General features: G+C 47.0%; 1 protein-coding gene across 1 annotated transcript; it reads right to left on the bottom strand.

Annotated features, from left to right (window-relative positions):
* On the bottom strand, positions 1–25,483 carry RBSN (rabenosyn, RAB effector). The gene is made up of 12 exons (XM_060023096.1): positions 25,290–25,483; positions 22,982–23,298; positions 19,166–19,306; positions 16,009–16,109; positions 15,050–15,095; positions 14,770–14,931; positions 12,242–12,483; positions 10,160–10,230; positions 7,423–7,509; positions 6,261–6,363; positions 4,784–4,888; positions 1–4,093 (listed from the first exon to the last, which is right to left on the bottom strand). Exons 2-12 carry the CDS (start codon positions 23,127–23,129, stop codon positions 2,945–2,947), a joined length of 2,355 nt encoding a protein of 784 aa, XP_059879079.1. The 5' UTR covers positions 23,130–23,298; positions 25,290–25,483; the 3' UTR covers positions 1–2,944.
* Positions 25,484–26,993: the final 1,510 nt, after the last annotated feature.

Raw genomic sequence — 26,993 nt, 5'->3', positions numbered from 1 at the left:
ACTAACACGTTATTTTATTTTTTTAAAAAAGGTTCCAATACAAGGCCTCAGAGTAGTGCATGCAAATCAATGACCTTCAAACTGTCTGTCACTGTCAGATGACCAGCATAATCTACTACCACAGTCTGTGACCTGGTAAAGAGACCAGCTTCTCACCCTGAGTCCCATCACCTATGCCAACGTCCAACCTACCACGTGGCTCTTGATTGATTCAGGTACATTTTAGTATCTGAACAGAAGAGACACATTGAGCAGCAAGCATAACGAGTAAGCGTCCTTAGTGTATTAGACAAGGGAAAATACAGACAAGGCATAACAGGGAAAAGCCAGCTTCATTTGATGCCTGAATCCCCAAAGTCTCTTGCATACATGATCTGTGTCTAGGGACATCTGCCAACGCCGTATCAAGGACTTGCCCATTTTCCGATGAGATGGAGCTGTTTGCGATGAAGGACTGCAGGACGGGGGAACTATTCACACGAGGCAAAAACCTGAAGTTGTGGTTGCAATTCATAGGCCATCTCTTCCCTGACGTTAACCCATCCCTGTAAATCCAACTTTGTGCCCGTGTGAATTCCGAGGGATAGAGAATTCTAACTCCGGTCATGTCTGTGATTATAGGAGAATATAGCCATGGAAGAATTAAATGGAAACATACAGCCGTGGAAGAATTCAATCACATCAGAGGGTTTTAGTTTGATTTAGTATATTCAGTTAAAAAATTTCTTTTTTTTAGCTTAAAAACATGTTTCTTATATTAGTGGCTCTCAATGCTCTTAGTTACTTATACATTGCCACCTGCAATTGATTTCAGAGAAAGGGTATGTTTGGTAAACTAGTCTTAATTGAAACCACCAACTAACTAAAAGAGATATATTCTCATTAGAAAAGTAATCATGAGGGAGACCAGCATTTAGCTTTTGGAACTACCTGCTTTTCGGCACAGAGAGCTTCCTTCTCTTCAGTCAAAGAGAAAAGACAGACTGAGCAGGGAGGAGCATGCAGCCATCCATAAATCCCTCCAGAGTAACAGCATGAAGGGCAATGACCCTGAGGAAGAAAAAATGCCTGTACCGGGCAACATTTTATATGCCTGACGGCCAACTTCCCAAAACCATGACAATCAGCAAGGTTGGTAACTGGCTGACCTCAAACCCACTCACATTCCTTTGTGAAGAGAACCCAGACTCGAGGGGTCCTCCACACACCCTCCACCCACCCACTCCCCATTCCCACATCCCCATACAGGACCCCCTCATTCAGCCCAAAGATCCAGCAGGTGCTAAAGAAATGTGAATAGTGTCAATACAAAAACAGATTACCTTTACACCACAATGTTTTTCAGACCTTCCCAAGATCAAGAGAGGTCGTCCCAGAATGTAACAAAGTGAATTTCAACTCTCACACCATTAACCATTGACAGTATGACCCAGAGTTAGTTAAGGGGTATAAAGTGACTAGTGGTCAGTTATTGTTCAGTAGTTAACAAGCATAATTGCAGGAACTCTACCCAGAGCTGAGCACACTTGGGTATCAAGATGGCAGATGTCAGTTAAGGGTTATGTTCCTGTAAACCTAAGCACCAGAGCTAAATTAACAATTTCCCTTTTTGCCCTTAATTGGTGAAGAGTTCAAGTACTGCGATTCTACCAAAATGATCCTGGGTTGTGCCTCTTTCAAACATTTCAGTTTCTTTTTTTTTTTTCCCCAGCCACACGGTGCACTGTGCAGGATCTTAGTTCCTTGATCAGGGATTGAACCCGTGCCGTCAGCAATGAAAGCGCCGAGTCCTAACCACTGAACCATCAGGGAATTCCCCATTTCAGTTTCTTAATACTAAACATTGGTAAAAAAATATCTCACCAGTGTCCACGGTCAGCACAAGATGAACCAAAAGGGAAGAAGGCTCATCAACTAGCCTTGGAAGTTATTTTAATTGACCTTCTGACTCAGGGGAGCTTTAACTCTTCTGACAATGTTCCACAAGAGCTTCCTGGTCACCAATTCCTAAACTATGAAAAAGTCTGAAAAAGCCCAGCTCAGAGTTATTTTGCCAAAGCTCTAGAGGAAGCTTTCTCTGGGGACAGACAATTGTCCCAGCGGTCATTCAGTTCCACAGAGCCACACTTGGATAGAGACTCTTCTCCCAAATTATACCACCTCCATCAACCAAAAAGTTACCCACTCCTGTTTTGTAAAAAGTTCACGATCAGACTCACAGTGATACCCCTGCACTGGGAGTTTAACTTCCTGAAAGAGACAAACAAGAAGTCAAAGAGGGAAACAGACCCCGGTGAAACCTCACCACCATTACCCACTCTTAAGAAGAGGTGCTGGGCTTTCCTGGGTCTTAAATACTGCCTTCATAGCAAGACCTCCCCCTTCCATTGTACAGGCAGAATGTGCCCAGTAGAGCAGTGGAAGTCCCAGGTAAAAGCAACATAATACCCTAATGGGGACAGACTTCCTCCAGAGCCGAGTAAAATTTACAGGACTTTATCTTGTCTGTCTTGGCTAAAGGAAGGGCCCTATATAAGGCTGCCCTATAATACTGCATAATGACCAAACACCAGGCAGGAGCAAATGGCTGCAAGAGGTACACAGTAGCCATTTCTGCCCAGGGCCCAACAGAACTGCGCTTAGTTATATCTCGGCAGTGAAGTTTTAAATTCCCTTCTAAAGGGAAAACCCAATTATAAAAAAAAAAAAAAAAAAACAGGAAAAACAGCAAATGCATGCTGATTCTTCCTGTTCTAGTTCCCATTTTATTATTCAACTATCATGGAAAAAGCTCCAAGTGCACAGCACGAAACAGCAGATTCCTCCCCCGCTGACCTGCGTGCAGCTTAAATCTCGCCCTTCCTCCTTGTCCATCAACTCCAGCAGCCCTCCCTCCTGCTCCCCTGGCTCCTGCCAGGCCCCAAAGGCGCCCTGCCCATCATGGTCAGTCGGCGCCCCTCTTCTGTTTGGCCAGGGTGTGCTTCAGCTCCCTCAGGTTCTCCGTCAGCACCTCCACCTCGTCCAGGCGGCCGCACTGCTTGGCATCGAAGATGTACGCCTTGATGTTGTCGATCTGCTGGAGGAGGAGCTCCTCCTCTATGGGCTCCTCGCCCTCCTGCCCGCTCTCACTGTCCATCTCGAACGGGTTAGTACAGGGGGCCTCCTCGAAGGGGCTGCCAGGAACAGGAGGTCCTGAGGGTCTCTGAGGGGGATGCCCATCTTCCTCGTCAAAGGGGCTGGGGGCTGGACTGTCTGGGCTAGTGAAGGGATTCCCTGCCACTGCCTCCTCTTCCTCCTCCTCCTCAAAAGGATTGTACTCCTTGAGGACACAGGCTGGAGGGCCGAGAGGAGGCTCTGCAGCAGGAGGGCTGGCCGTGCCCTCTGCTGCAGGGCTGGAGAGGTCTTCCTCATCAAAGGGATTTAGGGAGGGCACCTCATTGTGCTGCGACGTGGTGCTCTGGGGGAAGAATTCCTGGCCAAGGGCTGGGGGCCCAGACCACAGTCTGATGGGCTCGAGAGCCGAGCTGGGTGAAGGGGTCTTGGGTGCCGCACTGCTCTGAGCTGGGGAACAGCCCAGATCCAAGGCATGAGCAAGGTGGTTGCGAGGCTCTCTGCCTGGCTCCAACTGAAAAGGCCTGATTTCTCGGAAGTCCAGGGACCGAGTCCGCGTGTGCAGAGATGCCGCCTGGAACTGCTCCCGTTCTCGTTCCCGCTCGCGTTCCCTCAGCATCTGCAGCTGTTCCCGCTGCAGGTCCTCCTCCTCGGCCTGCCTCCGGGACAACTCAATGGCCTTCTCTGTCTGCTGCTGGTCATACTCGTCCTGCAGTTGGCGCAGGTTCTCCTGCAGCGTACGCACTTCATCCATCCGGCCCGCGGCCTTAGCCTGCCTGATAAAGGATGTGATGTTGTGGATCTGCTGGAGGAGTGGGTCCGAGTCTTCGACCTGCCCTTGACCTCCAGAGAGCGGGAGCCAGCCCTCAGCCTTTCTCAACGGGGCATGGCCCCCGCGAAGGGACACCACCTCCCCGTTGGTCGCATGAGACACCAGGTCACTGCGCCTTTCCTCAAGCCTTCGCTGGGATTCCAGGGCAGCCTGGGGAGACACCAAAGCCAAAGAGAAGAAACACGGTCACCAGGCCAACAGCCACACCGCCAGCCACCCTCTGCGGTCCCGCTATCCCTGTGTCAGTGAGACTCCAATTCTCCACCTCAGGACTACGATATCCAACTGCTAAAATCAAATCAGGCTTTTTTATCAGAAGGGAAGGAGGGACACACCCTGATTTTCAAAATTAAAATACCAAATAACAGTAAGTTAAGGGATAAGCTTTTCTCAATCTTAGATTCACTGGCCACGTACTTGTCTTAAATCTCTGAGGTCTATTACCATTCATCTACACTAGAACCTCACAATCTTAAATACACATATTATTCTGTTTAATACTGCATATTCCAAAGTGTTCTAGAAAGAACTCCCTGGTGTCTGGGTCCTCTGCAGCTTGTACCAGGGGGAGGATTGCCAGTCTCTATGGTATTCTGGACAGGAGAAAATCAGTAGAACCTCTGAAAGAAAAATAGGACCTGGAGAGAAAAATAATTACCCTGACCTCTGAAGATGAGAGAGGCCAGAAACAGAACAGAAGGAGAATGCAAACTAGAGAGAGTGAGAGGTTCTGACTTAACGACAACCTCACAGGACCTCCTGGGAGCCTGAGGAAGCCTCTGCGCTCAAGGGAGCCGCAGGGAAGAAGCCAGGACGCCAGCATCCCTGAGCTTCACTCACCCGTCTCTCCAGGATCTTCTTCCTCTCCACTTCCTGCTTCCTTTTCTTTTTCAGTTCCTCAAACTGTTCTTTGGTTGGCAGTGACATCAAACCAAGCAACTTTTCCTGTAGGGGGTCACAGGCAATTTTACACTTAAACCCTTTTAGGAGAAAAAGTGAACCTGAAGCCCTCTAGTGAGAGCCCACTTAAGCTAAACTACCCCACTCTCGGACAATCACGTTAATGAGCAGAGCAGGGAAGGACCTAACGCTGAAATCGGAGCAGAGCCAACTTCCAAATAGGCCAGCCTTTTCCTGATGAAATGATCAACACCAGACATCCCAGTTATTTGCCCTCTCAGTGGGGCCTTTTCCTGCCCTCCCTGTCTACATCCGTAAGCCTCCGTCAAAGCCCCAACCCCACGCTCTTTACGTTTCTCCACAGCACTCTCCACCCTCTTAAGCTATACTTTTTAGTTGTTTCTTTTCTATCCCCCTCTCTATAATACAAGCTTTATGAGAACAGGAATGTCTGTCTTTACTCATGGCAGGATACCCAGCACCTAGAACACTGCCTGGGACTCAGCAGGCACTCATCAAATGACTGTGGAATACAGCCACTAATCAAAAGCAGGAAGGGCCTCATTCTCTGCATTACGATGTTGGGAAACTAACCCAACAGGACGCTTAGATCTCTGTCAGGAGCCCCACAGGGGATTGACTGTGACTCTCACAAGGGCTTTCTGAGGTAGAAACAACTTAGATCCAACCACCTACGTCTAGTGCGCCCTTGTCACCTGTTTCCTCCAAACCAATGGCCCAGGAAGAGTCCCGTAGGAGCTTATCCCAAGGAGGAAATGCTATGTGCAAGTATGTCCATCAGGCAATCCTCAACAGCAAAAAATGGGAATCTATCAAATGCCCAGTGAAAGGGGAATAGTTAAAGGATAGTGTACACAGAGCACTATTCTGTAGTCATTCAAACAAGAGCTGTTTGAGGACCACATAAAAAAGTTCTTATGGGACTTCCCTGGCACTACAGTCATTAAGACTTGGTGTTTCCACTGCGGAGGGCATGGGTTCGATCCCTGGTCGGGGAACTAGAAATCCTGCATGCCATGTGGCGCCACCAAAAAAAAAAAAAGGGCTTATGATATAAAATTCAGCAATGAGAAGGCCTAAACTTGCAAATATGCTACTTATATAAGTTACTATAAGTAGCATATGTAACTACTTTATATAACCAGTGCAAATGGAATAAAAAAGAAAATGTATCAGAATGAGGCAGGATGGTGTTAAGGACATAGGACTAAAAGGAATATTTACTTTTCTTTGACATCCAGATTTTTCTCTAGATGTGACTGACACATTTATAACCTTAAAAAGTAATAAATGTACAAACAGAAAATAAACAAGCCATTGGCCCAATCTGCCTTCAGAGTGGTAGAAGAGCAGGGCAGGCGAGTGCGGCGCTTCTGCCACCCCAGGATGGCTTTACCTGCACAAAAAGCGTAGCTGAGTATCTGATCATCCTCTGTAGCCGTAAAGTGTTTGGATGTGGTGGAGGGTCCTGCTTCAAGTCTAAGGTTAAGATCTTCTTACTGAATTGGAACAAATACATCACTGTAACAGGCACTGCCAGCCTCAGAAACATGGGTGAAAAGTCCCGAGTCACCAGGCTTGCATGCCAGCAACATGTGTAGAGAAATGGGTTAGAGACTCCACTGAAATGTCCTTGCAGGCAAAGCCCATTTCTTACCCTTTGGCTGTACCCAAGGCCCCAAACAAGCACAGGGTGAACGACAAACACTCAGCCATCGAGGCACTGACCACTGGTGCAGGGCCAGCATCGTGCGTGAGTGACCAGCACAGCAGAAGGGCCCTGTGCTTGGTTTCATATTCTGCTATCACTGTCTTACAATCCTTAATTTTGAACAAGGGACCTGAATTTTCATTTTGCAGCAGACCCTAAACCACGTAGCTAGCCCTGCACGTACAGATGGACAAGAGTTCCGCATCTCTGTTCTGAGTCACAGTACTTCCTACACTGCAAAGGGCTGATGTAACCCCAACAGCCAATCCACAGTTAAAAAGCAGCGACTAAAAAAAAAAAAAAAAAAAGCAGTGACTGGGACTCCCCTGGTGGTCCAGTGGTTAAGACTCGGCGCTTTCACTGCCATGGGCCTCAGTTCGATCCCTGGTCAGGGAACTGAGATCCCACAAGCTGCACAGCGCGGCCAAAAAAAACCAAGGCAGCAGTCAACTTGAAGAAAAGAATCTGTGTTTCCATCTGGGCTCCAGTCCTTCTTCTAGCTGTGGTGCATTCTCTCACCTATAAAATGGGGATGTTAATCTCTACCTCACAGGGTAACCATGGTATAATAAAGGAGCTACTCTGTGTGGAAGTAGTCAGTGACTGGCACACAGCTGGTGTCAATCAACTCCTATTCCTTTAATAATAATGAACAATAGAAATCCTTAACCGAAAGTTACTGAGATGCACTGAGTGCCAGAGCTGGCAACTCCCTCAGCCTCCTCCTCACACACTCCCACTATCACCAGGACTGGGTAAGCTCAGGTCTGCTGGCCGCCCACCACTCATTAACAAAGCACCTCCTCCACTCAAGGCAGCACGTAAGACATCACCTAACAGACCTTACCTTAAAGCGTCTATTAGCTCATACACTTTCTGCACTTCCACTCGAAGGTCATTGGCATGTTCCAGACTGTAGGTTGTCTCTCCAGCACTAGGGAGAAATCACAGAGATGTTTGATCTAAATGTCATCGCACTGAACGGACAGTGTGGTGTAAAAGGACTCACAGAGGGGTAGACAGTTAATTCTCTCCAAATGGCATTTCAGACTCTTGCATATATTGCAGTGCTCATTCCTTTTCAAAATACAAGTGCTAATCAACTAGAAACTGCTTTTAATTTGCAGACACCATAGGGACACACTAGTGCCGAGGTCTTTGAGGACCAGCTCCTAAGCTCATTGCCAAAATAAATGTGACTGAATCTACTTCAGCCTACTTTCCGTGAACAATTTCAGTGCATCTAGTAAGACGGTTGAAGTGGTTTACTAAATGAGTTGGTCAGACCACGTAAGAGGAGAAGGCACTTTCTTTTCTCACTCAAAGACTACCCAGGGAGCGGAGGAATGATAGGAAAGCTGACCAAGGAATCCAAGCCACGGCCCACGTGGCACTGTCAGTTGCCCCATGCTCCCAGGTCTCACGAACAATTGCTCCCTGTGTGAGAAAATCACTTGGACTCCAACTCAAGAAAGGAGGTGAGAGGGAGTAACTCTGCCCAGGGTGGAGGATGGGACATCAGGGAAGGCCAGAGGTGGCTTAACCCCAGTCTCAGAGGAACAGCAACAGTTATCATGTGGTCTTAGAATTGTTCCTTTACTAGTCTGCCATTCCCACCAGACTGCTGAACTCCAAGTGCAGTGATCATGGCTTTTCATTTTTATACCCCTAGTAACTAGCACATGGGACAAGCTTAAACAATGTTTACTGTGAAGAGAAACATTTCAAATGATCTCCAAGCTATTAATCCAGCCTCAGCAATGGCCACTCAACTCTCTTCCTGAAGCAACAGCAATTTAAGTTAAATAAACAGAAAGAACTGCTGTGTTTACCTGTTTTCCATCTATAAGGCAGGCCTAGCTGGAAAAATCTTGGTGTGTGCTGTAATCTGCAGATTCAATAAAGTTGTTTCATCATCTCTAACTGCACAGTTTGCAAAAAGAACATCAGATCAGAACTAAAAAGACTTGCACTTTGTCTTGATAACGCCAAGTCACGTGGAAAATAACAGGGTTGGCCCAAATCCGAAATCACTGCCCTGGTCTCAGTCACATCAACCAACTATAATCTCCTCGGAGCACCTATCATGCCTGGCATTATTATCATGTGCGTTACTTGTTCACTTGGTTACGGTCTGCACTCCCATGATAATGAAGCTGTCTCCACTGTCCACTGCTGCAGCCCCAGGACCCAGAACAGCACTTGGCACGTAACTCGTGCTTGCTAAATATCCACTGAGTGAATGAGTGACAGACTGAAAGGCACTTACTTAAAGCACTTCAGAACTGGTCTTTGGAGGCGTAAGAGTTAGACACCTGGAAACATGCTTAGCAACGGTAGCTCCCCCCTGGCTATGGAGGCCCATACAGTCTCTGTTGCAACTATTCAACTCTGCTGCTGTAGTGCAAAATCAGCTACAGTAATCAAACAAACAGGCATGGCTGTGTCCCAATAACATTGAATTTATAATGTTGAAATAAGTGTGGGCAAGAATGTGGAGAAATTCAAAGTCTCATACACCGCTGATGGGAATGTAAAATGGTGCAGTCATTTTGGAAAACTGTCTGGCAATTCCTCAAAAAGTTAAACACAGAGTTACCATATGACCCAAGAACTCCACTCCTAGGTATATACCCAAGAGAAATAAAAGTATATGTCCACAAAACACCTATACATGAATATTGATAGAAGCATTATTCCCAATAGCCAAAAGTGGAAAAACTCAAATGTTCACCAAGGGACTAATGGATAAACAAAATGTGGTCTACCCACACGGAGCCTTCACACAAAAGGAATGATGCACTGACACATGCTACAACAGGGATGAATCTTGAAAACTTTACATTATGTGAAAAAAGCCAGACACAAAAGATCATATATCTATGATTCTATTTACATGAAATATCCAAACTAGGCAAATCCATAGACAGAAAGCAGACTAGTGGTTGCCAGAGAAAGGGAGATGGAGCAGGGACTGCTAACAGGTATGGGGTTTCTTACTAGGATGATGAAAGTGTTTCAGAATGAAGACAGTGCTGATGGGTGTACAATTTTGTGAATGTTGTACTAAATGTGATGTGATGGTTGTACCAAAACCACTGAACTGTACACTTTAAAAGGGTGAATTTTATGGTGTGTGAATTAAATCTTAATTTTAAAAGAAGAGATGGCACACTAGATGCGGCCCGAGGGCCAAAGTCTGCCAACCCCTGACCTAAAGGAAATGTCTGCTCTCAGCCCTGACACCTCAGTGTCACCCTGAATGGCATCTACCCAGGCACAAGCATGAGGCACAGTGCCCTTGCTCACCTCCGGATGCTGCACTTGGCAGTGGTGCTTATCGTCCAAGGCCCTTCCTAAACCCGCTCAATCAGAAAAGCTGGGGTCACATGACTGAACATGACTACACAGGACTGTAACATGCACCCCAAAGAAATACAGATATGACGAAGATTCTCTGCAGTCAGTGGCAGAAGAAAAGCCTGGGCAGAGTTAGGAATGTCATTTTCACCTACTAAAGAATTGACCTAAAATGCCAGAAAACAGTCACCACTAAATTAGTAAAACAGAGAGGAACAGCTTACTTTAATGATGCTGCCATCCTGATGTATTCAGGAGCTTTTTGGTCAACTTTCTCCATGCAAAGTCGTAATTTCTAAGAACAAAAAAGAAGAGGTGAGTTGTGCTCTCAAGGTACAGAAAAGCCTACCCAGAGGTTATGTTGAATCAACAGATGTATTTAAAATGTGCAGTTTTATAAAAGGAAAAAAGTGCAGAGAGTGGTTTTTAGCTCTGTTTTGTTTTGTTTGTTGTTATCAATTTCCTGATTTAGACCTACTCTACAAGAAAAGCTTGCAGGAAGGAAAGAAAGCGAGGGTGAACCTTTTTTTTTTAATAAATTTATTTATTTTTGGCTGCGTTGGGTCTTTGTTGCTGTGCGTGGGCTTTCTCTAGTTGCGGTGAGCGGGGGCTACTCTTCGTTGCGGTGCGCGGGCTTCTCATTGCGGTGGCTTCTCTTGTTGCGGAGCGTGGGCTCTAGGCACACAGGCTTCAGTAGTTGTGGCACGCGGGCTCAGTAGTTGTGGCTTGCAGGCTCTAGAGCCCAGGCTCAGTAGTTGTGGAGCACGAGCTTAGTTGCTCCGCGGCATGTGGGATCTTCCCAGACCAGGGCTCGAACCCGTGTTCCCTGCACTGGCAGGCAGATTCTTAACCACTGTGCCACCAGGGAAGCCCAGATGTTTGACCGGATGTTTCTGAGAGGAGCAAGGCCTTCCAGGACACAAGTCATCTGAGTTTACCAAGGTAGAGAAAAGAAATTAGTTGTTATGTCCTGTATCTGCCAGGTGATGCCAGATAGCAGCACAAGGCACTGCCAGGGCTCACTTCAAAAAAGAAGGAAGCCAAAAGCGTGGCAGCTATTTACAAAAATGAGTTGTCAGATCATGAGCTCCACATAAAGGATGGACAATGGCTACATCTGCAGCTCAGCAAGGGTTTAATTAACACCATTTCTAGTAGCCTGAGTATTTTCATGGTGGTTTCAGAAATACAGCCACTGTGACCTACAGAACTGCTACCAGTGACCATTCAGTGATCATCAGACAAAAACACATCCCTCCTTGGGGCTTCCCTGGTGGCACAGTGGTTAAACATCCGCCTGCCAATGCAGGGGACATGGGTTCGAGCCCTGGCCCAGGAAGATCCCACATGCCGCGGAGCAACTAAGCCCGTGCTCCACAACTACTTAGCCTGAGCTCAGAGCCTGCGAGCCACAACTACTGAAGCCCACGTGCCACAACTACTGAAAACCGCGTGCCTAGAGCCCATGCTCCGCAACAAGAGAAGCCACCGCAATGAGAAACCCACGCACCACAACGAAGAGTAACCCCTGCTAGCCGCAACTAGAGAAAGCCCACGCGCAGCAATGAAGCCCAAGCAGCCAAAAATAAATAAATAAAATCTATTAAAAAAAAAAAAAAAAGGATACACCCCTCCTCTGCTCAGTTTTGCACAAACTGCTTCCGATGCCTGGGCGGGTTTCCTCCTCCCCGTTTCCTACCACCTCCCTGCCCAACCCCAACCTGGCTCATCCTTCTCATCTTGCAGGCCTCACCTGGCCATTAGGAGGCCGAGCCAGGCTCACACCCAGTCTGACTCTAAATCCCAGCTTCTGGCACCACACTCTGCTCCTTTAAAGCAGCATCTACTGAAGGCATTCCAGGGTTGCTGGTAGTAAAGAGAGCTGAGGCATTTGAATGGACTTAAAAGAGGAAGCTCTAAGCCTCCGGGCAGTTTCTCAAACTCCAAGTGAGTGTGGCAGGACTCTTCCAGCCCACTCTTCACCACCAGCTCCAGCTCCTGCCCACCCACAGAACTTGTCCACACCGCCTGGCAACCACCCTTCCTCCTCCTGCCCCTGGGCCACAGAAGCCCCTAACCACCCCCCCACCCCGCTGTCAAGTGGGCATGAAAGGGTGAGGGAACAAGTTTGTTGCAACATATCCAGTGACTCTGCGACTCACCCAGGGCCCTAGCTAGTGCCCTTTGGCAAAAACTAAAAATGATTCAAGGGAATGACTTCCCAAAGCATTCTCCAAAATCTGCAGGCATGTATATAACCAACAGCCAGATCTCTCGAATCAGACTCAAGGCCACACACGAATCACCTCGTAGAGCTTCACGATGTCAGGGGTGTGCTCCTTCTCATCGATCTGCTGCTCTCTCTTGAGTAGTGTGTCCTTGCAGTGTGTACAGCAGCGGATCCGGTCGTCATCCTTCTCGTCCAGGACAGAGCTCACGCTGCTCACGCTGCTGATACTGGCCCGGCGGGAGCCGTGGACACTGTTGGGTGACTGGCTGGGGCTGGTATGAGTGCTCAGGGAGTCCTTGCTGGCACTGGTGAGCTTGTCTGTAAAGCACAACACAGGACAGGCAGCAGTGAGCCCACAGCCTCCAATCACCCCACCAGCCACAACAGCAGTGGAGTCCAACGGTGGGGGTGGCACGAGAGCAGGCTCTGCCCACAGGCGAGAAGCACCCACACCTCTGCCTTCCGGGCTCAGGCTCTGAGGTGGGATGGATGCCCAGTGCAGCTGCCAAAGAGCCAGGCAGCCTACGACAGTCTGTCTCTGAGGCTCTGAAGCCCACCCCTAACCTGGCCTTACCACCTACTGCCCTGCCCCGTGCCTGAGACACAACCCAGGCTCTCCCTGGGCTACCCTCCACGGCCTTCCCCCACGCCCAAACGCCCAACTCCTACCCCTTCCAAAGCTCAGCTCAAATGACACATCCTCCTGGAAGCCCCCCCGCCCCCCGCAATTCCTTGAGGCAAAAACAATCTGCCTTTCTATCAGTTTCTACTACATCACCCCTTGTGGAGCACTTCCCACTTTTCCCTGTAGTGATAGCTCTATGTACACCCCAGAGCTGCCCTAGGAATCTGTGATTCTGAGGGTAGAAACTGTCTTATTCATAGCTGCAGCCCTATATTTTTTCCAGCAGGGCCACCTCATAGCAGCTGCCCAGTAAATGTCAGTTAATTAGCTCAAAAGAAGGAAGGTGAAGAGTGTCCCCAAAACATAGCTTATAAAGTCTCAGGTAAGACAGGGAGTCGCCTCAGGGAGAAAGGGGAAGTATCAAGGTAATGCGAGCCCGCTGGACATCAGAGCTCGACGGAGGAAGCATCTGCTTCTGTCCCATGTTATCCAGACATCCTGCAGCCAACGGTACATGCAGAGTCAGCAGAACTCTCCAGGGTTGCAAAATCACCCCCAAAGTCCCAGAATTAGCCAAAACCCCATGAGATCATCTTTCGCAACCTTTAACCAGCTGAGGTTCAAAGTTCTGGACCACTGGGACACTGTGTTCCATCTAACCTTTACAGCCTCATTCCCACATTCTCAAGCAGTGTTTCACACCCCCAACTACTGTACCTGCTCATCTACTAACCTTCCCCAGGCCCTTCCACATCCCACGCCTAAGCACCAGCTCTTCACTCTCCCCAGGATGCCTGCCTGCCCCACCTCTCTGCAGTCCCAGTTGTGTTTCAAGGCTGCTCTCAAACGTCACCTCCTGACCCTGAGCACCCACACTCTCACTCTTCTTCAGCCTCTGCAGCGGCCTCAGCAGCACTCAGTGGCTCTCATATTACGACATTACAGCCTATTCTATATGACGGTGAGCTGTCTGTGACTCTTTGCTCAAAGGAAAGGACTAGCCCGCTGCTCGTTTTAAGACCATCTCCTACAGTCTCCTCTCAAAGCCTCACCTGCCACTTCAAGCAGAGCTGACAAAGATTCCATCAACTCGGGACTTCCCTGGTGGCGCAGTGGTTAAGAATCCACCTGCCAATGCAGGAGATACGGGTTCGAGCCCTGGTCCAGGAAGATCCCACATGCCGCGGAGCAACTAAGCCCGTGCGCCACCACTACTGAGCCTGCACTCTAGAGCCTGCGAGCCACAACTACTGAGCCCGCTCACCAGAACTACTGAAGCCCACACGCCTAGAGCCCATGCTCCCTAACAAGAGAAGCCACCACAATGAAAAAAGCCTGCGCACCACAACGAAGAGCAGCCCCCGCTCACCGCAATTGGAGAAAGCCCGCTGGCAGCAATGAAGACCCAACACAGCCAAAAATAAATAAATAAATAAATTTATTTTTAAAAAAAAGATTCCGTCAACTCTCCCATGTGCCTGACACAACTTCTCTCATCATACTTGCCTCTTTATAAAGCACTTGTTTGTCACTGTGTCTCCCCTGCTGGGTGCTGGACTCCCTGAAGGAATGGCTGATGCTTATAGACCAGACGTGGGCAAACAACAACCTGCAAGCCAAGTCCAGCCTGTTTTTGTATGACCCTCAAGCTACATATGGTTTCTACACTTCAAAAAGGTTGTTTAAAACAGAAGAAGAAATGTGACAGAGACCGTATGTGGCCCACAAAGCCTGAAATATTTACTACCTGATCTTTTATGGGAAAAGTTTGCCAACCTCTGTTACAGACCATTGAATCACTGGTCCCTAACACAGGGTCTAGGCTGTAATGGGCTTCAAGGAATAAACAAGTAAATGAATGAAGATCCCATGGGCCATTAATTTTTTTAAAAAGTCCCCCAAATCACCCAGTGGTAATTAGTAAACAAGTTAGTCTCAAAAGGAGATCAGGGTCCAGGGCCCGCCTCCCCATCACCTACTTGCCAAGGGAAGGCTGATGAGCTCCATACACTTCTTGCACATAATAGACCCACAGAGGCGGCAGTGGTGGCGGCGGTTGCGGATGCTGAACTTATTCCCACAGTCTGGACAGAAGGGGACATCCTGGTCGTTGACCCAAGGCACCACGGACTTTTCTATTGCTTTGGGAAGAACAAAACAAAAACCAAACAAACATAAATGTAGGCCATTTTAAAAAGGAGATCTGGTCAAGAAGAAAGATAAAGAATAGAAGGAATGTGAGCAAAGTTCTAGAGTTACCTCGGATCTTCGCAGACTCAGTATTTGTTCTGTCAAATGCAGTGAGCTGACAAGGAGAAAAAAGTGCCAGAAGGAATTAATCTGGTGGTGTATACACTTTCTACAGGCAGAAGCATCAAGTGGGAATGAGCACACCAGCATTGCTCAAGTCTTATCTGTCGTCTCCAAACCCAAAATGTCACAAAAACAACTTTGTGGGGGATACCGTATTAGCTTTGCATCCAGAAGGTACCTCCCTTCGCATGACCCATTCCAATCTCTTTATTGTCAGTTACCCGCTTAAGCAGTAACCAGGGGTAGGCAAGGGCACGGTGGGGTGGCTACTGAAAGCAATGGGAACCCCCCGATTCGCCACAGTCCTCCTGGACAATGAAAGTGGTCACATATTTCTGCCCTACGAAGTACACATAAAGAATTGAACCCCTGTGGTTGCTGCCATGCCCACCACACAACCCAGCTTATACACAACAAGCATTTCCAGGGTTAAAGTAAACAGAGCGATCGTGGTATTGAAGACACACTCTTAAACCAACCACAGGACGAGAGGTTCCCACACTGCACACTGGCCCTGGCAGGGTACTCCTCACACGCCTGGTTACTAGCCTCTCTGTTTGCCATCACATGGTATCACACACTATGCCTCACTGCGTGATTGTCCCTGGGACACCCAAACGAGGAAAGGATCTAAAGGCAGAAAGGCTGTCCAGCAGCCAAGTGGCCTTCATAGGAAGAAAAAGGGAAGCGGGATATGTGGCCAGTCATCAACCTGGGCCACCACCTTCAGTAAAGCCAGCCCAGGCTAGAACCATCCACCACGTCCTCAGCACAGCTCTAGGTGGGGTGCTCCCTTGCCAGCATTGGATATACACAATATACAAGACACATGCTACAGAAATGTAATTCTCCCCCCAGAAGATTTATACTTGCAGAAAAAAAGTGTTTTAAAACAAAAGATTTACCTTCTCTAACCTGATTATTAATTTATTGACTTCAACGACATAGTGGTCAATTCTGGCAGCTCGGTGTTTTTTGAAGTCGGAAAGATGGCTTCTCACAGCACCTAGGAGGGGAGGTGGTGACATAAACGACTTGTCGTTTTCCTGAGGGAGCCTCTCTACCTTGAATTTCAAACATTCTAGGATTTTATTATATTTATCTATTTATTTATCTATCTATCTATCTATTGGCCACACCATGCAGTATGTGGGATCTTAGTTCCCCAACCAGGGATTGAACCTGGGCCCCCTATGTTGGGAGCGTGGAGTCTTAACCACTGGACTGCCAGGGAAGTCCATTAGAGTCTTATTAAAAATTAAAAAACTAGAAAAGCAAATGGAAGGAAATTTGCTAAAATGTTAACTGTGGTCACCTTGGGGCCACAAAGTATGATAGGAAAGACCTTAAGGACAGAGGTTGAACTCTGGGGCCAGCCTGTGCTCAAGTTTCAATTCTGCCACACACTGTGTGACCTTGGACAAGTTCCTTAACCTCTCTGTAACTTGGAGTACTCAGCTATAAAATGGGGAAAACAGTAGTACCTACTCCACAGGGCTGTTATCAGGACTACAGAAGTTAAAATTTATAAAATCCTTAGAATACTGCCTGGCACATGAATTTTTGTTAAATAAAAAGGCAGTAACATTATGGGCAATTTTTAAACATCTCATACTTTTCTGTACTTTTCAAAGCTGGTACAATATAGTTTTTCATCAGAATAAAAACAATCCTTCTCAAAATAGCCCCCCAAATGTAAACGCTAATAGATGCCCTTGGAGGGGGCTAGTTAAACTGGTAACTTCTCAGTCCAGCAGCCAAGACCCAGGACAAACCTCCTCTCACAAATGGAACCAAGTAGCCTGTTGTCTCAGTGCATCTGAAATATAACCTGCTCAATCTCACCTCTTCTGAAAGCCGGCCCTGCCCCCTCAACCCTCCCAGCACTCATTTCATTTCTTCCACCCAATGATGGCCTATTCATTTAGGTACTTTACCACAGGGGTCCCCAACCCATGCCATACAGCAGGAGGTGAGTGGAAGGCAAGAGAGCGAGCAAACCTTCATATGCAGCTCCCCATCGCTCCCCATCGCTCACATTACCACCTGAACCATCCACCCTCCACCATCGTCCATGGAAAAACTGTCTTCCTTGAAACTGGTCCCTGGTGCCAAAAAGGTTGGGGACTGCTGCTTTACCATATCTAGATCTTTATGCTACACTCTTAAGCATCCACGCTTTTCTTCTTCCCTAATCAACTTTAACACCTAATTAAATTTTAGTTTCGAATTTTTAGGAGTGACAATACACGTTAACTTTTAAAATTTGCCATTCACGTGACCTTTTGTAATTTCTGACTTCCTTCAGTTGCTGAAACAGGTAAGTTAATCAGTAAATCACCTTGATAATTTAACACTGGCAATCATGAAATAAGCTATCAAAAAGCTAATAATTCATATGCTTGAAAAGTCTCCTTCATGTTTCTGTCTTTCATATGTAACTAATAAATATATGCATATAATCTTATTTTTAAGCCATTTTTCTCCTGCCATAATGAAAATAAAATGTTTCCACTCTCCAACATGGTAGCCCCTAGCCACACATGGAGACTGAGCACTTAAAATGTGGCTAATGTGTGGTTGTGGAACTGACTTTTAATTTTATTTAACTTTGATTTATTTAAATAGCCACATACAGTTAGTAGCTATCATATTGGATAGTGTAATTCTAGGACTTTCCTCTTCCAAAAAGACACATTCTGGGATTCCCTGGTGGTGCAGTGGTTAAGAATCGTCCTGCCAAGGCAGGGGACATGGGTTTGATCCCTGGTCTGGGAAGATCCCACATTCTGCAGAGCAACTAAGCCCGTGCGCCACAACTACTGAGGCTGCGCTCTAGAGCCCGCGAGCCACAGCTACTGAGCCCGCACGCCTAGAACCCGTGCTCCGCAACAAGAGAAGCCACTGCAATGAGAAGCCCGTGCACCACAGGAAGAGTAGCCCTGCTCGCTGCGACTAGAGAAAGCCTGTGCGCGACAATGAAGACCCAACACAGCCAAAAATAAAAGTAAATAAAATAAATAAATTTATTTAAAAAATAAAATAAAAGACACATCCTGCAGCAGCACTATTTGGTAGATGACCCCAGGGTAAATATCACTTCCCTTCTTAGAGCCTGTGTTCTCATCTATAAATGGAATGAGCATCACTACCCTTTCTACCTCACAAGGCTTTTATGAAAGGTGAACAAGATAATGAGTATCAAAGTATAATAAAGTACTATGGGACTTCCCTGGCAGTCCAATGGTTAAGACTCCACACTTCCAATGCAGGGGGCATGGGTTCGATCCCTGGTTGAGGAACTAAGATCCCACATGCCATGCAGAGCGGCCCCAAAACAAAACAAAGTATAATAAACTACTACGAAAGAATCATTATTTACCCATCGCATGGATAGAAAATACTATATTAATGATCACTATCATTCAACAGTTAAAGGACATGTAAGATTAGCTAGTTCAACTCCATGTGGCATGATCTTTTTGGTAAAAGCTTTACTGAGTTATCATTCAAATACATACAATTCACCATTTAAAGCATACAAATTCAATGGTTTTTAGTATATTGACAGGGTTGTGCAACCATCACCAAAATAAATTTTAGAACATTTTCATCATCCCGAAAAGATGGTAATTTTGAAAGGAAGCAGATGATAACACAATTACATGCTTCAGAAAATTAAGTTGCATGAACCAGTGCTTCTCAGTAGGGAGGTAATCAATGTCTACACAAGAAGAGACAGCCCAGTCAATGGACTGCACCTGGGCTGATGTCAAAGACCTGGATCCCTACCCCAGTTCTGCAGTTTCCTAGCTGTCTGACCCTGGGAGGTCCCCATGGAGTTCAGTAAGGATTAAACGAGAGTTTAAGCATTTAATGCAGTGCCTAACACAAAGCAGAGGCCCAGCTCATTCTTGTCCATTTTCTCCCCCCACTAGAACACAAGGTTCAGAAGCTTACAACCATTCTGATTTACTGGTGTCTCTTCAGCCAACTCTTAAAACATATAGATGTTCAATAAACATTTGCTGAATGAATGAACGAATGAAAAGAATTTCTTACCAAGCTCCTGGGGTTCCCACATGTAAGGATCAACCCCTCCATAGCTGAAAGACTCATATCCTTGGGTCCCTGATTCAGCTCGGTCATCTCCTTCTCGTTTCAACAGCCTGTTCTTTGCTTTCCTAGCCTTCTGGACAAGACCTTGAAAAATGGAACAAACACCATATGAATCCACGAAGATAACCCAGTAGAGAGTCAAGGTCCTATAGGAAAAGCACTTAGATTTCACCTATCAACAGGGTCCCAATGCATTTCATGGCTTCTCCTGTATCAGGGTTCTTTCATTTTCTGAGGACATAAGTAGTATGGGGGAAGGAGGAAAACTTCTAGAATCACTGTCACAATCCCATTTACTGGTCCAATTCCATCCTCCAGCCCATATACATCACAGGGATCTTGTTGCTTAAATCAATTATAAAGTTAAGGAGAGACTCAACTGCAGGCTGAGGAACATCAGCAAACTGTACCAGTAAGTTGGTTCTGAACTAGAGATTCTTGAATTCAAAGATCTGTACTTTAGATATGTAGTACGGAAGGGAACTCTTGGGTCTGGGGTCCCATAAGAAAGCCGCAGACTGTGATTTCAGCAGTATTATTATGATTAACTCTAGTCTAAAATCCTAGGGCCATAAAATATAAAAGAGACTACTTCAGACAAAATTAAAGAAATTCAAGGACTGTAACAGCTCGGGGCCAAGGAAGTACACAAGAGGAACTATGTGCTTCTATGAGGACAAAAACACCAAGTCAAGAGCTCGAAAGGTAAAGAGAGAGAGCTAAATAGCAGGAATATGAGGACATTATGTTTTTATTTATTTATTTGTTATTTGGCTGCAGTGGGTCTTCGTTGCTGTGCTCGGGCTTCCTCTAGTTGCGGCGAGCTAGGGCTACTCTTCATTGTGGTGCACGGGCTTCTCATTGTGGTGGCTTCTCTTGTTGCGGAGCACCGACTCTAGGCACGTAGGCTCAGTAGTTGTGGCACGCAGGCTCAGTAGTTGTGGCACGCAGGCTCAGTAGTTGTGGCTTGCAGGCTCTAGGGCTCAGGCTCAGTAATTGTGGCGCTCGGGCTTAGTTGCTCCACCGCACATGGGATCTTCCCAGACCAGGGCTCGAACCCATGTCCCCTGCATTGGCAGGTGGATTCTTAAACACTGCGCCACCAGGGGAGTCCCGAGGACATTACGGATAGTACAGTCTATCCCCCGGTAAGTCATTCCCTAGCCTTGGGTCTTGCCTCCCAAATTCCAGCAAGACAAATGGAATCAGAATCTTAATGAACACCAGAGTGTCTCCCAAATTTCAAGCTTCCTAAAAAAGAGGCTGATTAAGAGGAACAGAGAAAATGAGGAAAGTTAAATTCAACTGACAGCCCTTGTGTCCTGAAAAGGCTTTGTTAAAAAAAATGCATCTCAGATAAGGCAAATGTCCTAGACACAAAATGCACTAGACACTGAATCCTTCCTGAAAGGTTTGGATGGCTTTTTTATAACAGAAGGTAGCTATAAATAAGCCTAGTGAAGGCACCAGGAAGACAATGGGCTATATACATAAATAGTTTCCCTCTGATGTGAGATACTGTGAGTTAGGAGAGAAAGTAGCCCATAACCTGCCCTTGTCAGGGATGGTGAGGCTAGTTTTAAGAGATTATGCTAGAGTTAGAACCAAAGCTTGAGCCAACCAAAGAAGGACCTTCTTGCAGCCTTCCATTGTAACGGACACTACACAGAGAATTAGAAATGCCCTTCCTAATAAAAGCGGGCTTTAGTGCTTGCAGCCCGGCCCCTTAGCTAACATCTTTGAGAGTTATGTCCAGTCCCAGGTTTTCCAAGAGCCCAAAACAAGCCAAGTAAAGGAAGCAGAGGTAGGAGGAAAGAACTCCACTTGAAGAGGTAGTTTCCAGTATCTGATTGGCCCAAAGCATTTCTTCAACTCAGTACCAGGTTTCTCCTTTTCATTAGTGAAAAGAAAGCCCAAGTCTTGACTTCTTGACTTTGTGATTATGAGCTACATGAAAGAAAAGGGGACTAAAATCTAGGTGCCTTATTCATTTTGCCTGTCTTCCCCTCACAGCCAAAGGAGCAGGAAATTCACTGTCTCTCAAAGGAGGCAGAAAGAGAAAAGCAGAGAGAAACAGACACTGACAGAAAAGAGAAACTAAATTTGATAACTCCCGGTCTCTCTCCAGCTACTACTCAGGATCAACCCTCACTTCAATTCAGTCAGCAGCAGAAGGTCCTATATCTGTTATTCCCTCGATAATCTTACACATTTTTCCCCTAATACAAGGGCAGTCATCACAGGAATGTGAGGACATTCTCTAATCTCTCCACCCACCGGCATCAAGGTTTTAGTGATATCACGGTATATGACTCAGTTGAGCTGGCACTAAGACTAGATGCTCACTGAAAATCATGGAGGCCCTTCAGTTATCCAAAGGACCCTTAGACAATCAGTCCCTTCGTTTGCTAGTTTTCCAGCTGCAGTGCATGCTGTGACTGGAATACAGGGCCTCACCTCATCAGTGATGCCACGCACAAAGAGGAGCATTAGGCTTAGAGGTGATGGAAGACATGGGGTCAAGGCCTACCTCCATCAATTCCTATCTGACCTTGGATAAGTCACTCCACATCTCTGAGCCTCACTTTTTCTCTATAAAATGAGACCAACACCTTCCTGCAGGGTTGTTGGGAGAGTCAAATGAAATAACAATGTATGTGAAAGAACATACATTTCTCTTTTTTTTTCCTTTTGGGTCTCCTCAGAGTTATGACTCTGCTCCAGCCTCTATAGCCAGAAGCCACCTAGTCCACTGCAGCCTTCAGGATTTTGAAAATGTTTGACTTTGTCATATTTTTGACAGAAGTTATAAATGTTAATACTTTCAACAACTCTTTTTTTCTGAACTGAAAAGTGAGACATGGAGTGAGACTTTGATTACAAGGGGCATGTGACTCACACGTGTGGAGACCAGAGTCCGCTTAGGAATACATGGATCATTCCTTTCTCTCCCACCCAACAAAGAATTGTGAATACAGCAATAGACCTTTTTAATCTCATTGCCTTCAGAAATGTGGCCAGCTATTAACTGAATCACTAGGAAAGTGAATTCCAGAGCACCAGCATCATACTTAGGGGTTAGAATCTAAAGTTCGGGAAATGAATAATCTGTATAGCAAAAATCTGAAAAATTCTTTCTGCAAACCTCCAGGACCTGAGGGTCCTTGGAAGCTCAAAAACCAAGTTTTAACTTTTTGGGTTTAACTCCTTATATTTCAACCATAATCTTCCTTTTCCTGTGCTGCAGAGGACAAGGTCTAGTTGAAGAAGTAAGGATGGCAGGAAGGCCTGAATTTGTGACAGGTAAATGGGTGTACAATGTGCCTCCACTTACAGAGCAAAGGAAAGGAATTCCACCCCAAACCCTCTTAGGCTGGCAGTTAGGTAATTCAAACATTCTAGCAAGAGACAGCAGAGGACAGTAATTACACTTACTAGGTTCAAAGCCGGGCTCTACCTCACTTTGCAGCTTCAGGCAAGTTATCTCTGTGTCTAATCTCTCTGTGTCTGGTATCCTCATCAGTAAGATGGGCTCATAGTCACATAGTTATCGTGAGAATTAAATGAAGTTAATACACTGGGAAGATTTTGAATAATGCCTGGCACATGGAAAGCACTAGAAATATGTTCTCTATTATTATTATTATTTTCGTATTGTTTATCATATTACGGTGGCAACATGGTAGCTGATGAAAACCATCCCACGAGTTAAAGCTCCCAGTGACAGAATGAGATAAGCAGAGAGTCCCTGTCTCTTACTTTTAATTTGCCCTTTGACATCACGGTCTTCCCCAGAGTGCTCTTCCTCATAATGTGACTGCAGCTGATAGAAAGACTGCAGGTCCTTCAGGCACAAAGGGCAGAGGAAGCCCTCCCTCACTTCCCCTGGGTCATCCAGAGAAGCCATGGCAGTGTCACTCTCAACCCCCGCAAGGCAGGGTCCTCATGCCAAGAGTCAGCTTGAGTCCTCCACAAGAGACAAGGGATCCGCAGCATTAGCTTAACCAAGCAGCACACAAGTGATGGGGAAGTGGCATCACGGCCCTGGATGAGGTATCCTCTCTGGAGTAGGAGTCCTAAGAAAGGAAAGAAGCGGGGGGAAACCAATTCAGGCAAATTAGCAGCAATTGAGAATTTTCCTTGTCCTTTTCACAGTTCAGGAAGGGTACTTAACATTTTTCAGTGCAAGTTTGAGAACACAAACTGCTTTCTCGAATCCTTAGACCAAAACACAAAACTTTCTAAGATATGAGAACATCACTGGACAATGGCAACTCAGTGAAAGGGAAAGCACAGATTCTTGAAGAAAGGAAAATACAACTTCAACAGTAAACACAATACCAAGGCAATTCACTAACATTCATTCCAATGATCTAGCTTCATAATCTGTATTCCACTTTAGCCGCTGGGGAAATGTCTGAAATAGTTATCAACAAGCACAAATTTTTATTTGACTCTCTTTACCTTGACCATTTATTCAACTACATATATGGAGCTCTTGCACCTCTGTCAAAAAGGCACTGATATAAAAGGGATAGCACCTGCGCTAAAAATCAAACCAAACCAAATCAAACAAAATTCCAGCTTCAGTCTAAGGAGGAGCATTAGAAACCTAGTGATCAAAAAGAAAAATCTATTCTGTGTCTTACGTTTGTAGGGTACTTTTTCTCCAATAAACTTACTAGACTTTATAAACCAGCAAGCCTAACGTTCTCACTGCTTCAAAAATAAAAGAAGCTGATGCTTATACAATTCAGGGCTTAATAAGTTACATTTTCAGTTTTATCAGGCCACGGCAAAGTCACTTCCAATGTCACCTCAGAAAGATGCATAGCCATAGGGAAATGCAGACAAAACCAATCCACAAAAGCAGAGAAATTTCTCCCCAAGAACCTGAGGCCACAAACCACAGTACAGAGTCAGGGAGAATGTATGACCGTCATCTTTGAGCTGTGGATGGACCTGCTAACAGGGCCACGGAGGAGGAACTGCCTAAGCCCTCAAAGCTGAAGAGTGGCAGTGACCCAGGAAATAAACAAATGAAACACGAGGTCCCTGTTTTCTTCCTCTAGCTAAAAGGCCCAATGGTTATATACATTCAGATCTCAGCCCCTTTTCCAGACGGTCGCTGATAAAGCAGCTCCCGGCCCCTCCCAGCCAGGGGTTCACCCGAGCCCCCTTCCTTCCCACGCACTCACGCTACCAACACACACTCCCCATATCTCAAGACACCCTCACTTCCTCGAGAATTTCTTGCTTGACGCATTCTCCCATCGGGCAGCCCTGCACCTCTCCTCATAGCATTTATCTCAATTTGTAATCACAGGTACACAAAGCGACTTAATCCAACAGCCTGTAAGCTGTTTGAGAGCAGAAGCCACGTCCTCGTTCCCAACACCACACTCCCCGGGTCAGTGCCCGGCACAAAACACCGAAAATCTCAACAACGCTCCAAGGGTGAATAAATGAATGAACGGACGAGCCCTACAATCATATACCAAATACCCACCACAAACCACCAAGCCAGGCCCCACGTCCACAACATATGCGAGAGCCTCGCACCCTAAATCACGTCCAAAGTCCAAATAAAACCCACATCTCCTGCAACTCCACGTCTAGCGTGAGAGCTCCGGCCACACGCCGCAGCTACCACACATCCCCCGGCCGCCCGACCACCCTCCACGTAACTCAACGTGACGTGCACGCGCCGCATCACCGCACCCACAGTGCGGTGGGTGAAAAGGCTCATCCCCACAAAGCACACACGACAACTTCACATAGGCACCACACAAACCCCGAAGCCAAACGCCTAAACCTCCACAGAAGACCCAGAAAACGCTCCTGGGAGACAGCCCCCCGCCGCCCCAGCCGCGTAACGCTACAGAGCTCACACAACCCCAAGCAACCACGGAGTAAAAACACCCCGGGCACACGAGCGAGACGCGCGGCCCGAGAGCCCCAGCGCCCACCACGCACGTCACACCCACCACACACGGATCCCACGCCCGCACGGCCCGCCCGCCCGGTTTCTGACAAGAGCCCCGCAGGCACGCCCAGCCCCGTGTACCTTTCCCGGTCCCACAGCCGCGAAGGCCTGTCCAGTTCTCCGACCCGAGCTCGGGGCCTCCACGACCCCTCAAGCGGTCGAGGCCACCATCTCCATCGACTGCTCGGCGCTCAACAGCCGCGCCTGCGTCGACGCCTAAAACGAAAGAAAGGCAGACGGACCACGGAGGAGCGCCAAGTCTTCGAGGGCACGGAAGGGAGTCCCCAACCGCAGGCCAGCGGCGGATTCTGCGCAGGCGCAGGAAAAACCGGCCAGGCGAGGCTGGGTAATTTTGCGACGTTTTGACGACTCTGGTAGTTCCGCCAGCGAAGTTGAGCCACGCCCCTTGCTCTCCGCCCCACTGTTAAGTATGGGAAAACTGAAGCCTGTGCTTTTTTGCTCCTTGACCGAGGTGCGCAGTGAATGAGGCAACGAACACTTCTAAATTAATTAGAGTCAATTAAACTTCCTGAGCGCTAGAGAGTAAAGGAATTATTTGAGAGGCTTGGAGGATGTGGAGAGTCTGGAATATAACAGCATGAGAGAGGGCTTATAATGACAGGAAGTATACATCCAAAACAGGTACACAGTGCTCAGGAAAATCTGTGAAGTTTTCCAATACAAACAAGACAGTAATGAGATATCACTTTACAACTGTTATAGTGGCCGTTAACAAAAGAAATGTGTTGGGGAGGATGGGAATGGAACACATGTAGACTATTGCTGGGAATGTAAATTTCTGCACCCACTACGGAAAACACAGAGGTTCCTCAAAAAATTTAAAAACAGAGCTAACATAGGACTCACTAAATCCGCTTCCGGGTGTTTATCTGCAGAACAGAAAAATACTAATTCAAAGAGGTATCTACATCCTCTTATCTACTGCAGCATCACTTACAGTACCCAAGATATGTAAACAACCTAAGTGTCCACCGACGGATGAATGGATAAAGAACAATGTGTGGGGAAAACACACACACACACACACACACACAAAATAAACCCCAACGATATTCCCCACAGGCCTCGGTGACTTGGGCTGGTGTCACATCCCTGCAGCCTGAGCAGCCTTGTGTCCCAAGGCTGGACTGTGGCGGAGCTGAGGGGCCTAGGGAGGATGGGCCAGCAAATCAGCCCCCCTTGCACCTGCAGAGCCAGGTTACCTGGGGATGGGACCACCATCTCCAGATCCAGGTGGGCCATCGTACAGCTCAACCAAGCCGAGTGCACCCAAAGCCCGGTGGACCTTACAGCTGTAAGAGCTTTGATAAGTCACCAGGTCTCCAAGTCTCCTGGTGCTGGGTTCCCAGAGGCAGCCTCCTTCCTCGGAATCCCCCCACCTACATACGACAGTACCCTCAGCATTGTCGTGTGGGCAGGGGTTGGATTTTCCTGGGGCTGAAGGGTAAGGGGGAAGCAGCAATGAGACGCCAGCCCTTAGCTGTTTCTTCTGGCACATTCCACTGTAATATCTAACCCAGAAACAGGACTTTTTCTATGGCTCTGATTGCCCAGGAACCAGACTTGGGCCTGAAGAAGTGCTGCCGTCTAGTGTACAACTCCTTGAACAACAACTTAAAAACCAGTACTTCAGGGAGATCAGCTCTATGCTCTGTGAAAACCTAGAGGGGTGGGTTGGAGGGGGTCGAAGGGAGACGCAAGAGGGAGGGGGTATGGGGATATAGGTATACGTATAACTGATTCACTTTGTGATACAGCAGAAAC

Source organism: Delphinus delphis, chromosome 10, assembly GCF_949987515.2.
Source record: "Delphinus delphis chromosome 10, mDelDel1.2, whole genome shotgun sequence".
In the NCBI taxonomy this organism is placed as follows: Eukaryota; Metazoa; Chordata; class Mammalia; order Artiodactyla; family Delphinidae; genus Delphinus; species Delphinus delphis.
This window is presented reverse-complemented; position numbering and strand designations above follow the sequence as displayed.